Source organism: Polyergus mexicanus, unplaced genomic scaffold, assembly GCF_030449975.1.
Source record: "Polyergus mexicanus isolate NDT 795.1 unplaced genomic scaffold, iyPolMexi1.0 SCAF_4, whole genome shotgun sequence".
In the NCBI taxonomy this organism is placed as follows: Eukaryota; Metazoa; Arthropoda; class Insecta; order Hymenoptera; family Formicidae; genus Polyergus; species Polyergus mexicanus.
The window spans coordinates 4,265,511-4,280,621 of NW_027223324.1; the positions used below are offsets into that span (position 1 = coordinate 4,265,511).

At 35.8% G+C, this 15,111-nt stretch overlaps 1 protein-coding gene across 5 annotated transcripts in view; it reads left to right on the forward strand.

Moving 5' to 3' along the window:
* The window catches only part of Mura (murashka), a 40,289-nt gene extending 25,178 nt beyond the window's left edge, over nucleotides 1-15,111 (forward strand). For 3 of the 5 annotated variants that reach the window (XM_070294864.1, XM_070294866.1, XM_070294865.1), the window contains exons 2-9: nucleotides 10,095-10,296; nucleotides 10,393-10,480; nucleotides 10,640-10,725; nucleotides 11,222-11,818; nucleotides 11,925-12,128; nucleotides 12,383-12,669; nucleotides 12,752-13,055; nucleotides 13,161-15,111. In XM_070294864.1, coding sequence (XP_070150965.1) covers nucleotides 10,095-10,296; nucleotides 10,393-10,480; nucleotides 10,640-10,725; nucleotides 11,222-11,818; nucleotides 11,925-12,128; nucleotides 12,383-12,669; nucleotides 12,752-13,055; nucleotides 13,161-13,235 — 1,843 coding nt within the window. In that variant the 3' untranslated portion in view covers nucleotides 13,236-15,111. Of the gene's footprint in view, nucleotides 1-4,298; nucleotides 4,803-10,094; nucleotides 10,297-10,392; nucleotides 10,481-10,639; nucleotides 10,726-11,221; nucleotides 11,819-11,924; nucleotides 12,129-12,382; nucleotides 12,670-12,751; nucleotides 13,056-13,160 lie in introns of all 5 variants that reach the window. The other 2 variants (XM_070294862.1, XM_070294863.1) reach the window with 1 other exon arrangement.

A 15,111-nucleotide genomic window follows, 5' to 3' on the forward strand; every position in this document is an offset into this window, starting at 1 on the left:
TGATGCCACGGTCGATTCTCTGGCCCGAAAAAGGCCCAAAAATCGGCGCCGACCCGAGAGGTAGAGAGGATCCTGAGAGAGATCTTAGCTGCTGTCGAACAATGCAAACCGTTTCGCGTATATAATCCGTATCGGATTTTATTTAAACAGGGTGTCCTTTTTCTGGAAAAACATGAGAAAATTTACGTCTAAGGGATTTCTTTCGGACTTGGAAAAAAATCAGGATATTGTCATGGAATTTTATGGGGACTCGGACAGAATTAGCAAAATTCCACATTTTTTGTTAGCGGTGAAAACCGGTATCTTTCGAAAAAATCGGCAAAAAATGGACTTTTCTATGAAAAATGTTGAAATAAATAAAAAACCCTTTTATCTATATTCGTCACTTGAGAGAGTGACTCAGTGACTCTGACAATGAGAATTTCAGTGTTTGTCATGTCCAGTGAGTGGAAAAAACCATGGTAAGTTCTAGGTTTCACCCGGATTTTATTCAACGGAATAAACTGACAAAAATTATAAAATTTACTAATATACGAAACTAAAATATATTTATATATTATATTTATATATGTAATTTTGAAAACATAAACTTTAGATCTTTAGAGTGATAGAAATATTACTAAATTTTATATTAATTTTTAGTTTAATAAGAGAAATGTAATAGTAACAGAATTAAAAATTTTTATAAATATAAATCTAGTTTGCGTTTACCACATCAACATTTTTCAACAAAAAACTAATTCATTTGCTATGTCGATTTTTAATTATATTACGGGTTTTATATTTTTGGATAGTTTAATTTTTAGAAAATACTCTCTTAATTGACGAATATAGATAAATTTTCTATTTATTTTAATATTTTTAATAGAGGAAGATCTTCAAGTTACGAACAATCGAAAGATGAAAATAAATGGCTTTTCGATATTTGTGGATTTTGGTGGAAATATGCAATAAAAAAATCTTTGGCCGATAACAGGCCGATGTAGCATGTAAACGAGCAAGGAATGTACGGAAATATACGAATTACATGAAAATTCGATGCGCAAAAAATGCGTGGTGAATTACATCGTATCTTATAACCGGTAGATTGGAGTCGGTAATTTTCGGTTTTATTGCCTGGCGTAATCTTCTCGAGGGCTAAGTTTCAACAGCGATTATTTAGCAAACGTAACGACTCGAAAACATCGCTCCAAAGGAAAACAATAAACCGATTGTTAAATCGATTTTGTTAATTGTCTTATCGTATCGTGATTCACACATTTCACATCTTGTATTGTACTTAAATACCATAAAGCCACTTATTTTTAATTGTTTGTAAATTTTAGAGATTAATATTGACAGTTTTTTACGGATGTGAGAAAAATAGCAGCTCGAAAGACGACGTTGCAGGATGTTGCACGTGTAAAATAGTGTGCATATAAAGCGTAATGTTATTGCCGAATGTGAACCTTAAATTGCCGGGTTTTATTATGTCGCTTGCCATTATATCCGTGTTACGTTAAACGAGTACTTCGCATTCTTATGGCGTTCAATCATTCACGTGATATTCGTATTTTCGATTACAAGAGTCATTTATCTCACCTCCTCTCTCTCTCTCTCTCTCCCTGTTCTGATATCCACGTGTTACAGCACCGCCTCACACGATTATGTTAATTGCAAAAATGCATCCCTGTGAGTTTTTTTCTGCATGGATATCTCTACCCTTATATAGATTATATTAGAATTTGCATTTATATATCTTGCTTGTGCATCTTATGAATGCCGAAAATCTTCCCTCAATTTATTTTCACGCGCTTTAGACCTATTGTTAACTGTATGCATATTATATTGTAAATGTATTCCTCTCTTTGTTGCACAATATGATTGATTGTACATATAAAGTGATTTATTATATGTAAAGATTGTAATTGTCGATGAAGCAGCGCGAACACATTTCACATTTTGTACGATTTTTCTCTCTTGTGCTTTTGCTCATTAGAACCGGATATGCCTAAATGTGTTTGTGTGCTTTATGTATGTCGGCAAGCTGTCGAAAAAAGGAGCTTATATATATATATATATATATATATATATATATATTCAGATTATATATTAATTTTCAGAAATGCTAATATCTTCTCCCTGTACTTTGTCGATACCTTGCCGCGTTTTCAAAAAGGGAATTCTTGACAAACATGAAATTGTACTGACGTGTGAGGGAATTTAATACGAAAGTTCTCTGAGCGATTTTTTTGTCATTGTCGCAGGCTGTTGATATTTTATAATCATTGCAATGTTGCCATAAATCGTATAAAAATAATTAGTGACACACTTTTTGTAATATTTGCTCTATTTCAATGTTCCTTCTTCATTTAGTTTAATCGTAAGCAGAATTAAAAAATGTATTATTGTCTGACCGATTATATGAATAGAGCTAAAATTTTTATTATACACATTTATTTACAGTATTGATCATATATAAATACTTTAGTAATAGCTGACAACATCATTAGTATACCGATAATTATCTATAGATGAAAATAAATAAAATAAATTCTTGCCTGAAAATATTGTATCTTTCCTCTAAAGTAAAGGTTTGTAAATTAATTTATAGAAAAGTAATATTTATTAGCTAAAGAGCAAAGAATTTTATTGCTTTCGCTTACTTTCCTTTATTTGATTCTATTATTTAAACACATCAATCTCTTGTATTTATTAAATGAAATATAATGGATCATATTTTAAATTTTCATGTTTGTATAGCAAAGAGATCTACATTTGAATACCATATATTCTATGTTTGAAATAGGACGAGCATAAAATCGACAAATTTTAAACATCCATAATTGTCTTCGAGACCTCTTATAGCTTAACAAAATTAAATTAACGTGCAATCTATATTCTGTCACTAATTAAAACGATTCGTCGAAATTGCTTTGTGAAAAATCGTTACTTGCCAAAGTGCCCTACATGCTGTTCAAGTTTCATGAATTTTCAAATTCCCTTGTTACAATACACAAAGTATTGATTTATAAAGAGAATGTTGAGAGCGAAAGTTTCTCTTTCGCTTGTTAGACAGAAATCGCATCATTATTTCGTTTAAAGCAGTCACATCGAAAAAGAATCCGCGATCGTTATTTATGATAAACGCGACATTTCTGAAAATTAGTGATGTAAATATTACGTGACTTTGCTAGCGTTCTAGTCGGTTTATTAAATATATGATTTACATAATCGTTCCTCTTCATGAGTGCCTTACTATGAGATCAGTGTTGGTAAAAATACGATAACGATATGTGGCTGCAAACGTAGCTAAATCTCTTTTTATTTGGAATAAAATATCTATTAACAATAAGTTGATAATATATTAGTAACATTTTTATTATGAATAATTGTGGAATTATTTATAATAATATTTGTTAATAATTGAATACAATGATTTTTTTTTTCTATTAATAGTAATATATTAATATTTTATTTATAATATCTAACATCAAGATCTAATTTCGAATTATTATTTTTTTAAATGAGTAATATAAATTCAACGAATTTACATGAAAGTATCTTAATCCACAAGATATGCAGATTTAGATGATTTTGTATCTAGATTCAAACGTAGTTATCAGAAAATACCATGTACAATCTCGTGCAGGAGATATACGTTTTAACAACACTGGTTAAGACACGACACAGCTAAAGGACGAGCGAGGGAAAATTGAAGATTTTGTACAGAGATGATTAGAATGTATTTAACGCTGTAAAAAAGAAAAGTTATCCGTAAATTGCGGGCACATTAATCGCGCGATCGACGCGTTGAGGAATGCATCCGATTTGGTCACCAAGAAAGCCGATTGATCGCACGATTATTCATTCGATCGATACATTTAACGCATTTAAAATTGTTTTTAAATTAATTTAATTTTCAATTAAATCTATCGCGAGATAGACATATTATATATTTCTCTGTAACTTCGCGAGATTTATTTCGAAAAAACGCGATTATTTTCATAAAAATGAAGAAAAAACTCTCGTGATAAAATTCAACGCTGCACAAACAGAAAATATAGTTCCTTTTTAAAAAAATATAGGTACGATCAAATGAGTTTCCATGGCAAAAGATATCGAGATATCGTGCGTGTATCGATACTTGGCAACGCTCGCGTTAAAAGGACCAGCTCGGACGTTCCTTCAACACGTTCCGAAATGTCAAGTCGTGAGGGGATTCGCGAGAGGAAAAGAGACAGAGAGAGGAAAGGAAAGATTTGTCACATCCGTTCAACCTGTCTGGCTAGGTAACATCGTTTAAATACCTTCGCCAGGTTCCTCTCGGTGCGCATCGAACGATCGGTCCAGCGAGTGATCTTATGAGACGCGCATCCAGAGATTGCGCGATCAAGGAATTACCCGTCCCCAAATATTGAGAACAACGACGGCATCTACGACGAAGAAGTGGAGTATCGCTGGACCAAAGAGGATAGAGAAAGATAAAGGGAAAGAGAGAGAGAGAGAGACAAAAAAAATACATAGCGAACAGAAGGAAAAAGGAACGGAAGTATGAACGGCCCCGGGAGTCATCAGCATCGTGGCTTGGGCATGCAGGGTCGTTATAGAGCTGTGGTATCCAATGGCGCCTCGTCGGGTCCACACGTGCGCGCCCCATCACTACCATCCCACCCTCGTAACGGCGGATGGCATCCCCAGCATCAGCAGCCGCCTCCGCCGCCGCCGCCACAGCAACAGCAACAGCAACAGCAGCAGCACCAATACGCTGCCGGCAACAAGGAATACCCGTATCGGCAATGCCCGCCACGATATCACAATGGGTATATAACAAATTCCACGCAAAACACCGGATGTTCCTCTCAGCTTGCACCCTGCGTACACGCATGTGCATGCTTCGAGGGACTCGAGGGACCCAGGCGATGATCCTCTCCGAATATTGTGACGAGAATTTTTTCATGCTATTCGTCGGTTTTTTTTTTTAATTAATTAATTGTTTGTCGCGAATGGAATTTTATAAATAGCGCGCGATATATAGGGAAATATTTCTTTAAATTTTTATCCCCCTTAAATATTTCCCTCGTCCGTATAAATAGTGACACTTTGATATTTTGACGGCACATTTAATTATTAGAGAAAGGAACAGTAATAAACTTTTTCTCTGATATTTTATGATCAATGTATATGACGAGCATGTTTACTTGTATATGTTTGCAATTCACAAATTGAGCACATTTGGCACAACCGTGTTAAAAATGATTAATTTTTAGATATTCGCGCGGTAGAATATTATTTCTTTTGAAGCAGATCTGTATTATTAAATATTTTATTTTTAAAGAGGATTTGTATGTGCGATAGAGAATTGTATAGATGAAATTACCTTCTTTTATTCCTCTTTATAAAGATACAAACAAACAATGGAAAAATGCTTAGATCAAGCTAATTAGTATTTCAAGGTGAGCTTCAATATGTAACAGAGTGATGCTTGAGTGATATTATATTATTCAAGATGTGTGCGAAATTGTAAATAGTCGAAATAATAGTTCGTGATTTTAATCGTATCTTTGTTTTGCTAAAGAAAAATTTGGATATATATATTACGATTATTATTTGAAATATTATCTATATATACTCGCCTGGGTAACTTTCCGGTTTAACACTTGGGCTGAACGTAATATGCATGTTTCTTAATAAGATCGTTGCGCGATAACAAACAACATTTAATAGCATCCTTTATAAAAATTTGTTTGCTATTAATTTATAACGAAAAACACACACATACAAACATATACGATTATCGATTTAATCAATATATTCTGCACAAGGTATCTCGAGTAATATTTGCTTCTATTTATTAATATCATTTTAGATTTTTGTAATAGATAGCTTAAATTTTGTTTAGAAAATTTAAATGGCATCTCCTTGTCAATTTTAAGTATCTTAAATCGTGAGAGAAAATTCCCTAAATAAAAAAATATGAAATTGAACAAAGGACAAGAGTTTTATTATATTACTCTTCATATCGTTCAATTAATTTGAGAAATTCGATTGTAAATTGTTGACAACTCGAAAATCCTTTCTCGATATTCTCGATAGAGTAAAATCGTTACTACATTGTAAATAGAAAATACGATGAATTTGGGATATCCTTCCACGGAAAGTTCGGTGTAAATAAAATCGTTTATTCGGTACGCGGGCCAATGAAAACGCTCGATCTCCATCGCTCACAAAGTCGACCCGCGTTTCGTTACCGAATAGATCGAGCTTCTTCCTTTTTCGCGCAACAAAAATTCACTTGCTACACGTTCCCATTATTTACCGTGCACTTGTGCATTAAACGTCAATGTGGCTTAGTACGGCTTAGCGAAAGTTACGCGCGGTATATTGTATTTGTACGATTATGTATATTGTGCGTTCAGGTCAGGCGGACAAGACTGCGCTCTCTCTCTCTCTCCCTCTCCCTCTCTCTCTCTCTCTCTCTGTATGTGGGTGTGTATGTGTACGCGTGTCTTTAATTTTCAGAGATGCCGACATTGCGCGAAGACGATTCTTTAATCGACGACAATCAACGGGCCATCGCGACTCTGTGTTGCAACGATGCACTTTATTTCCGCGTTTGCACTTCGGACCTTTTTCGAGCGCGGCCTCGTTTATCCGCTTACCAATTAAATCGGTTTATTGATTTTCCTTGCTTCTCTTTTGCACGCAGTTTTTGTTCTCTCTCTCTCTCTCTCTCTCTCTCTTTTCTCTGTGTGTGTGTATTGCTGAATCTTTTTTCTCTTCTCTTTTTTTTCATTAGGAATGTGACTATTATACTCTTGTCGCACGTGTGTCTGTTTTGCAGCCTTCGGACGCTCAATTAGAATTTCTCGTTGAATCTCTTTTACAAGGTGTCCCGTGAGATGTGTTTTAATTCCAATGGAAAAAAACTTGGAGTTGATTTTTTCTTAAATAATATCTCGAAACCGTGAATTAGGTGAATAATAAAGTTCTATTTACATTTAAAAATTTTACGTAACATACAATTCGAATCTCATTTTAATTTCGAGGAAAACTCCATTCCAAGTTTGTCGAAAAATCTGTCACATGGAAATTAAAGACAGAGTATTTTGGGATCCTGTCTACATATATATGTAATTTGTCGCCAACTATTCGTAATCTTCACGAATGACAGATGCTGTGCCAAGAATTCAAGTAGCGAGGCGAAAGAGATTAAAGGAAAGAAATTTAATATATTTGTAAAGATAAATATCGTGATTGAAAATTTCAATGGGAGAGCATTAAATACGTATTATTTTGACTCGCGCAGAGTTTTCATGCAACTGCATTTCGCAGCACATTTGCATTTCCTTGCAAAAATGTCAAAATAGTACACCGTTCTTAATTTAAAAAAAAAAAAAACCCTTCAATGATAGTTTCTTAAACGCGATTCCTTGCTTCACTCGCATAGTACGTATCATCGAGAAAGTTTGATCTTGATCGGCATCCCGCATGCAAAAAATTGCAAGTTGCATGTAAAAAGATATTGAAAAATGCATTCGATTTGAAATTGTGTGTCAAAGCTCTGTGTTTCTATATATAAATTATAAATTCGTTCTAAGAGACGCAACAACTTCTTTTTTCTGTCTGTTGGAAAATTGTACCAGTAACTTTATAGAATGAATTAAATATCTCTGATATTGGGGATATACAGATAATGATTAATATCCTCTTTCCGGATGGAATTCTTTAATATTTTATCGTATTAATATTACATAAATTAATTGACAATTTAATTATCTAGTTGAATTATTAATTTTAAATAAAAATTAACATTTTGTTCTTGAAACATATATCTTTCAAGGAAAAATGTTACATTAAAATTTCACACATTTCGATAAATAATAGATTTAATTCATGATTTATAATTTAATCGAGTAACACATGATTTTTTTTTAATCATGCACTGTATTATTTTCTTGAAGATTAGGTGATCCTAAAATCCACACGTTTATTGCAATGCATACGAGCAACTGGTATAATTTTGTATCATTTTATATGCTATACCGCCAGCATTGACGCATGACATCGACATCTTTCAAAGTCATTAATTAATAAGCTCGGCTCCAATTGACTCTGACAGTTAATCGGGAATGTATAGTGTTTCACAACGTGCGCGCTTTAATATTTCAACTTTTTCCATATCATATTTGTGGTTATCTCATTTTAGCATATACTTATCAATTTCATCGTGAATTTCCCACATTTTCCTGCAGAAAAAGGAATTTACATGTTTTCATCGAAAAAAAATGTTACACATATGTTCTCTTATTCTTTTTACACGCATTGAATCGTTAATTAATACTCGTGGGACTCGAGAGAAAGGGTTGAAGTATGCTTCGAATATGAGAAAAAAAAAAATTAATGATACAATAATAATGTGAACAATGTAATTGAAAACAATGTTAGCAAGTCATGTATAAATACGCGGGGGGGGGGGGAGGAAATTATATAAATAGCATTATATTACATCATGCATTTCGCGTGGTGTGACTATATGGTGTTTTACAAACACCACACCATATTACGTAACGCTAACGGTTCGATTTTCATTGATATATTCTTTATGGCGTGTCGTTATCCGGTTTTATATTTTGATTGTACGTAAAAATAAATAAATCCGCGGCTAACAAAAATAAATAAATCGCCGCGCTCCAGTTTGTCGAATCGTTAACTATTACGATCACTTTATTTGCCTATGCTTGTATAAGTAAAATACATAGGAAGTGTGGTTTCTTTCTCTCTCGCTATCGAATATCTCTTCAATCGCGGATTCATTGGCAAACTCTTTTCGTTAACGAAAATTCAAGATGAAATCGAAGTAATAAATATATGGAGTTGATGAAATTGAGATTACATCGATTATTGCAATTTTTAAATCTTTGAGATAATGAAAGTTTTAATTAAATTTGAAGTAAAATTCTTCAGTTTTTTTTTTTTTTTTTTTTTTTTTTTTTTTTTTTTTTTTTTTTTTTAAATACTTGCGGAATAGTAGATAAATATGTTTGGCAAATATGTTTTCTGAAATTAAAAAAAAAATACGATACACAGATATCGATTGCTATGTTACAAAACGCTGATAACGTCGAAAAAAAGAATCTGTTTTCTTGGTCCATATCCACATACGTTTGTGTATTGAGATCATATTGTGAATTTTTTCTTACTCTTGCGTAAGATATTGCACCAAATTTTTATCGAAGAAGAATTGATAATTTTCAAAGCGATCTGTTTACGTGTCGTTAGATGATACATTCCTATTCGTAAATAAGATATATCGTCGTAGATATTGTCGTAGCGTTCTGATGAGAGACTGCGACTTTCATAACTGCTCGTGGAAAGATATTTACTTAATTGTAGGCCGCTCAAGCATAAACTCAATTTTCACTTAATTGCGATGTTGCATATAAATTTATTAATTCTTGCGAGTAACATCGGAACGAGTTAATTCGTCAATTTGCCTCGCGAATGCAAAATGCGAGAGAAAAAAAAGAATAATTCTCTCTTGCGATAGAAACTTCTATATAAGTGAATCGCAGATCTCTGTCTGGGAGTGAACTTTGGCAAGAGTCTATTATCTGTAATACAAATTAAACGAGTATTTTATATTTTCGTGTCGGATCTTTTCACATAAACTTTGCACGAAGTAGCGAAAATGATTGCTTATATATATATATATTTTTTTTTTAAAGAAAATGCGCAGAGACAATTTTTATTTTCGGCTTATTAAATAGGAATCTTATTTTTATAGATATTTTTTTTATGTATATTCAAAAAATAATTTATTTTTCTTTTTTTACATAGAGAATTTTGTATAGAGAAAATTGTCGCGCAATATTATTCCTTCTTAAGGATCAATGCTGACCCGTGTTGGAACATCCTCGTTCTATATCGCATACGTGACTCATTTCTATTACGAGTGCGGTTGGTATCAGCGTTTTTAGCTCGAGTTATCACTGCGAGAATGTATCGTACGGCGTATCGCGCGCGAATTTATTACGTATTTCCCGGCATCCGTTCCCCGTGTGTATTTTTCTGCGACACTCTCGCTCATGCTTCTCCACTTTTATATACTGCAGAGATTGCCCCGGGGTTGGCACGTCCTCCGGACCGGCTGGCAAGGAAGTTTCCTATCACGGGAACGTGGGTGGATCCAGCGTGGGATATAAGCCGCCTCCGCAGCACAGTCCGCAGACGAGGGGCCCGCCGCCGCACTTCCCCCAGGAGTCGGTAGGCCCGCCGGCCAATTCCCCGCCGTTGCACATCAATATCTGCGGACAGGTGAGCACACGCGCGTCATCTCTTTTCGATCTTTTCTTTCTACCTACCTTCCTCCGTTGATGAGAAAATTACTTAATTATTTTGCTGCAATTTCAGGAGAACGCGATGCGCGGTCCTTTATTGAACATGAGTCCCGGCCTTGGAGCCAGCGGGGTGGACATGGAGTATCGTAGAAACTCTCAAGGTACGTCTCGTTTCAGTTTCGTCCGTTTATTTGCGACTCTGTATCTAATTTTTTCTTTCTTTCTCACTGCATAGTTTAATTTGGCAGAGAATAGTTTTGCGTCAATCCTCGATCGGAATATTGCAGAAATGTAGTTATGTAATCCTTCTCTCTTTTCAGCCACAAACCAGCTACCTCTAAGCCCCGTGCAGATCCAACCATCGCCGCCCTATTACAGACAGCCTAGTCAGGATGATGGTAGAAAGGTGAGTGTACTGTTTTGTTTCATGCGTTGATGATGATTGAAGTGTCATTTCAGTGTCAATCTATATTTTCCGTTGAGTAATTTATAAAGAAAGCAACAATGGTAGTAATTAGTCGAATTAATTTTTTTTTTCGGCTAAATGATGCGGTTTCTAATGATCTAAAAGTAAACTTACGGTTTTTGTCTATTCATGTGTCTTTTTCTCTCTCGAGATAATTTGAAAAAAAACTTTTGCTTTTCTGGTTGCCTTTGATACAAAATGTCGAAGGAAATACTTTTTCAGATTTTGATCTTGCGAATTTTATTCTATAACGAACTTACGCACACGATGTTTATTTAAAGTGATATAATATAGTGAAAGTCTACATCTTTACCAATGAAAAAATAGTTGTAGACGCTTTTTTCGTTTAATCCTGTCAATAAGTTTACATTTCTTTCCCGGCAAGTAGTGCCGCTACTCGGAACGGATACGAATATAAGCAATTCGTATTTTCTAGAGCGAGTCACCATCGAGGAAACGTCGTCGAATATCCCGCAACGGCGCCGTGTCCGGGATAGAGGTTCGAGAAACGACTCCTCCGGCTCCAACGCCGCCCCTGCATACAACCCCACCGCCTTGGGAATTTGGGGGCGCGCCCCAACGGCGCTCCCCGCGCAATCACATGTCCACTCGTGGCAGTCCGACGGTTAGGAACCGTTATCAGCGATACACGGACTCGTTCGGGCTCCCCTATCCGTTCCTACCGAGTCACAATCCCCACCAGAGTCTTCATAATTCCCATCACAGCCTTCACAATTCGCATCACAACATCCATAGCTCCCATCCGCACGGTCTGCACAATTCGCATCACAATATTCACAATGCGCATCAGGCGCATCCCCATCCAACGGCCGGTGGCACGGGACACCATCCCGCCCAAGGTGCGAACGCGCCTGTTGTCGTCGACGTGGGTCAGGTTGGCGTGTCCGGCCTGCCGGTTGCCGTTAGCGGGGAGCCTCTGTGGCATCCGCAAGCGCCGAGCTACAGGATTCCGTGTCAACTTCATAGTCTCTACACTCCTCACGGAACACATCCGTTTGGACACTCGTGCCAGGTAAATTAATTCCCACATGAATTTTCCACATCTCGAATGAATAAATAAATCACTTTTTTTTACATGTACGATATATCCAGATCTCATGTATATTATTCATCCACAGGTGACACACCATCATAGTCACTATTCCGCCGCTCATCCAACGCATCCGGGTCACGGTCTTGTCGGTTCCTTAGTAGGTGCCGCTTCTAGAGGATACCCAACACCGGCTGGCGGTCCTGTAGCAGCACTACATCACACACATGCACCTCCACCACCCGTCCATACTACTGATTATACCGCCGCGCATCATCAACTATCTCAGCAGGTAAAATCGATAGACACTTGAAAAAACTATTATACTGAATTCGATTCGAACTGATTTGCTCAGTTTATTTATATCGCATTTATAATTTCCTCTAATTTCTCTGTAGGACGTAAAAGAAACTTTCTTATTGAACTAAGAAAGACAAAAATATCTATGCAAATATCTAAATATCTGGATTTGTATCTTTCGAATTACATTTTAGACGCCAATGCCATTTTTGCCTGCTAATCGTTGTTTCTCGCATTTGTTTTTAGAGAGAAGTCGAACTTGAACTGATAGAGTCCCATCATCATCACAGAGTGGGCGCTACGGCTGGTGCGCCGCTACCGTTACCACATTCGTATTCTCCACCAGCCCTTACGCAGGTGACAACACCGCCGCCCATATTCCTGTCCGAGACACGAAACAGTCAATTGGAGATGATGCAGAACAGAACTCGACGAGTAACATCCAACGTTTTACGACGACCGAGATTCAGCAGATGGAGGGGTACGACTCCGTTACCACCCATGACGTATCCGGGATACCTACTACATTTTCTGTACGTAATGTATACTATGTAATTATCATAATGCTTACTGTGCATAATAAGACACTTAATAGTTACGTCGTTTATTTCGCAGAGCGATGTTCAGCAATCCACCGCTGTCTCCGTACAATCAGGCCGAATTATCTTCGCCTGATTCTGTGACGGAGAATTATGAGGCGTTGCTGTCCTTAGCTGAGAGATTGGGTGAGGCTAAGCCGCGCGGTTTGACTCGCGCGGAAGTTGAACAATTACCATCTTACAAATTCAACGCGGAGACACATCAGGGCGATCAGACCAATTGCGTCGTTTGCATGTGCGATTTCGAGGCTCTTCAATCGCTACGTGTTCTACCGTGTTCTCACGAATTTCATTCCAAGTGCATCGACAAATGGCTTAAGGTAAGAGAGAATCATATTATTTTTCGAGATCTAAATTTATCCTGAATGTATCTTTGTGTTGAAATTTATGCGATATTACAAACGACGATATTATTTACTTTACAGTCTAACCGAACATGTCCGATATGTCGCGGTGACGCCGGAGAATATTTCGGAAATAGCAGTGGCAGTAGTGACTGACGCCAAGCTGACGATGTACACTAGCGCGAAACGTCCCAACCATCGAGGACACTATCACTACCACACATTATGGAGATCCCGGTTGTTGCGTTGCTGCTATTTCACGCGAATCTCTGCCGTTAAAAAAGCATTCGTGTTGCACTTTTGGGGCGAGAGACGAATCACTGATACAAGATATTCACATGATTCATTGACGATGAAATATTTTTTTCGACCTCCGTTGAGAATGACGATTCTGAAACGGGTTGAATCACAAATGAGAATTGTTTGTTTCGGTGTACGTGATCTCGTTGAGTGTCGAGCGCAGAGATATCAAGATTGAGAAACAGTTATAGCGTCTTTCCTGCTTTGCAAGAAATATAGCGAGACGCAATAAAAGCAATTTAGCAAAACGACGAAATGGTCAAGACACGTTAGGGATTCAACGTTCCGTTAAGTTACGGCGCGCATTTCCTATCAAAAAGAAAGAAAATCACAAGTTGAAGATATTACTTTGTTTTTGTTTATAACGCTTTAATTAATATTTTAACGCTCATTAATTATTCGTATTATGCTATTCTGCATTATCGGATTTATGTACATAAAAATAACTGTATACGCAGATATCGTAACTTTCCATTAACGTTCCATTTTTTATTAAGTTTATCTTTCAGTCTAGTGATTGTATATACATATGAATATAAAAAAATTTGCATAAATTATACATATATGTGTGCGCGTACAAAGCAAGCGGTAGTTTTGTTTGGACTTAACCAAATGTAGAACACGAATTCTTTTGCAATAAAAAAAAAGTGTTTATCGTCAGAGAGATAAGGGAAAAAAAATTGTAACTTCCTACTGTTATATAAGCTCTTGTGTCTTTGTAGTAGACCAGCTAATTATTTTATTATATTATAGAAATGTATATGTAAGTAAATTAAAATTACTTGGCACCTTAAGTGCAGTAGGTAGAAATTGTTGGATTATTGCACCGGGATGCCACATAACTATTTTATAAAATATCTATAGGTTCGTGTTTAATTCGACATTTGTTTTTCTCTCTTGCGGCAATTAATTAATTAATTATCCATTATATTTTCTAAGTATGCTCTAAAATATGTAGAACGTCGTTTTGTTTCGTATACTTTGTAAAATCTGATTAAAGTGATTTAAATATACGCGTGAATTTCGATGAAAATTCGAACGTTTAAATACGCGTGAATTTCGATGAAAAATTGTTTTATAATCGCGAGAGAGATCCGGCATGCATAATAGCCAAGTGTACGCGAAAACGAAAGAAAAAAAAGAGAACCTAAGAATATCGCTTCTGTTTCCTGCGTATCTACCTCTGATAGAAGAAACAAGACGATTCATATTTTTTTATATACACACATCTCATAAACAATAAACATACCTATGATAAGTGAAGGCAAGAGTGACCGGCTAAAAAAACGAGATTCAAACATTTTGAAACATTCGATAAGGAAACATTAATGATTAGAATTGAAAAAAATAACAAACGCTCGCTGAATTCAAAATGCTATGCGGATGTAAATTTGATCGAATGTAGTCGAAAGATTCTTTATGTTAAATCTTTCTAATTAAGATTAAACACACAAGTTTCGCGAAACTTTTTGTAGAAGCGGTTACAATGTAGATCGAATTTTGCCACGAGCAAGTTGTGTGCTTTTAGTTAATTATATAACGCTTCCTTGTTTATACATATACTTTTATGCCAATGTGAGAAAATTGAGAAGATTTGTTTATATTCTTGTTATTTTTAAGATGTTTTGTGTATACTGTTAGGTAGAGAGCGAATGTTATTGGCAAGATATGAATTGTTGAAAGCAGTTTTTTATGTTTCAAAATTAATAAAATTGCGGAATATGTAATCTAA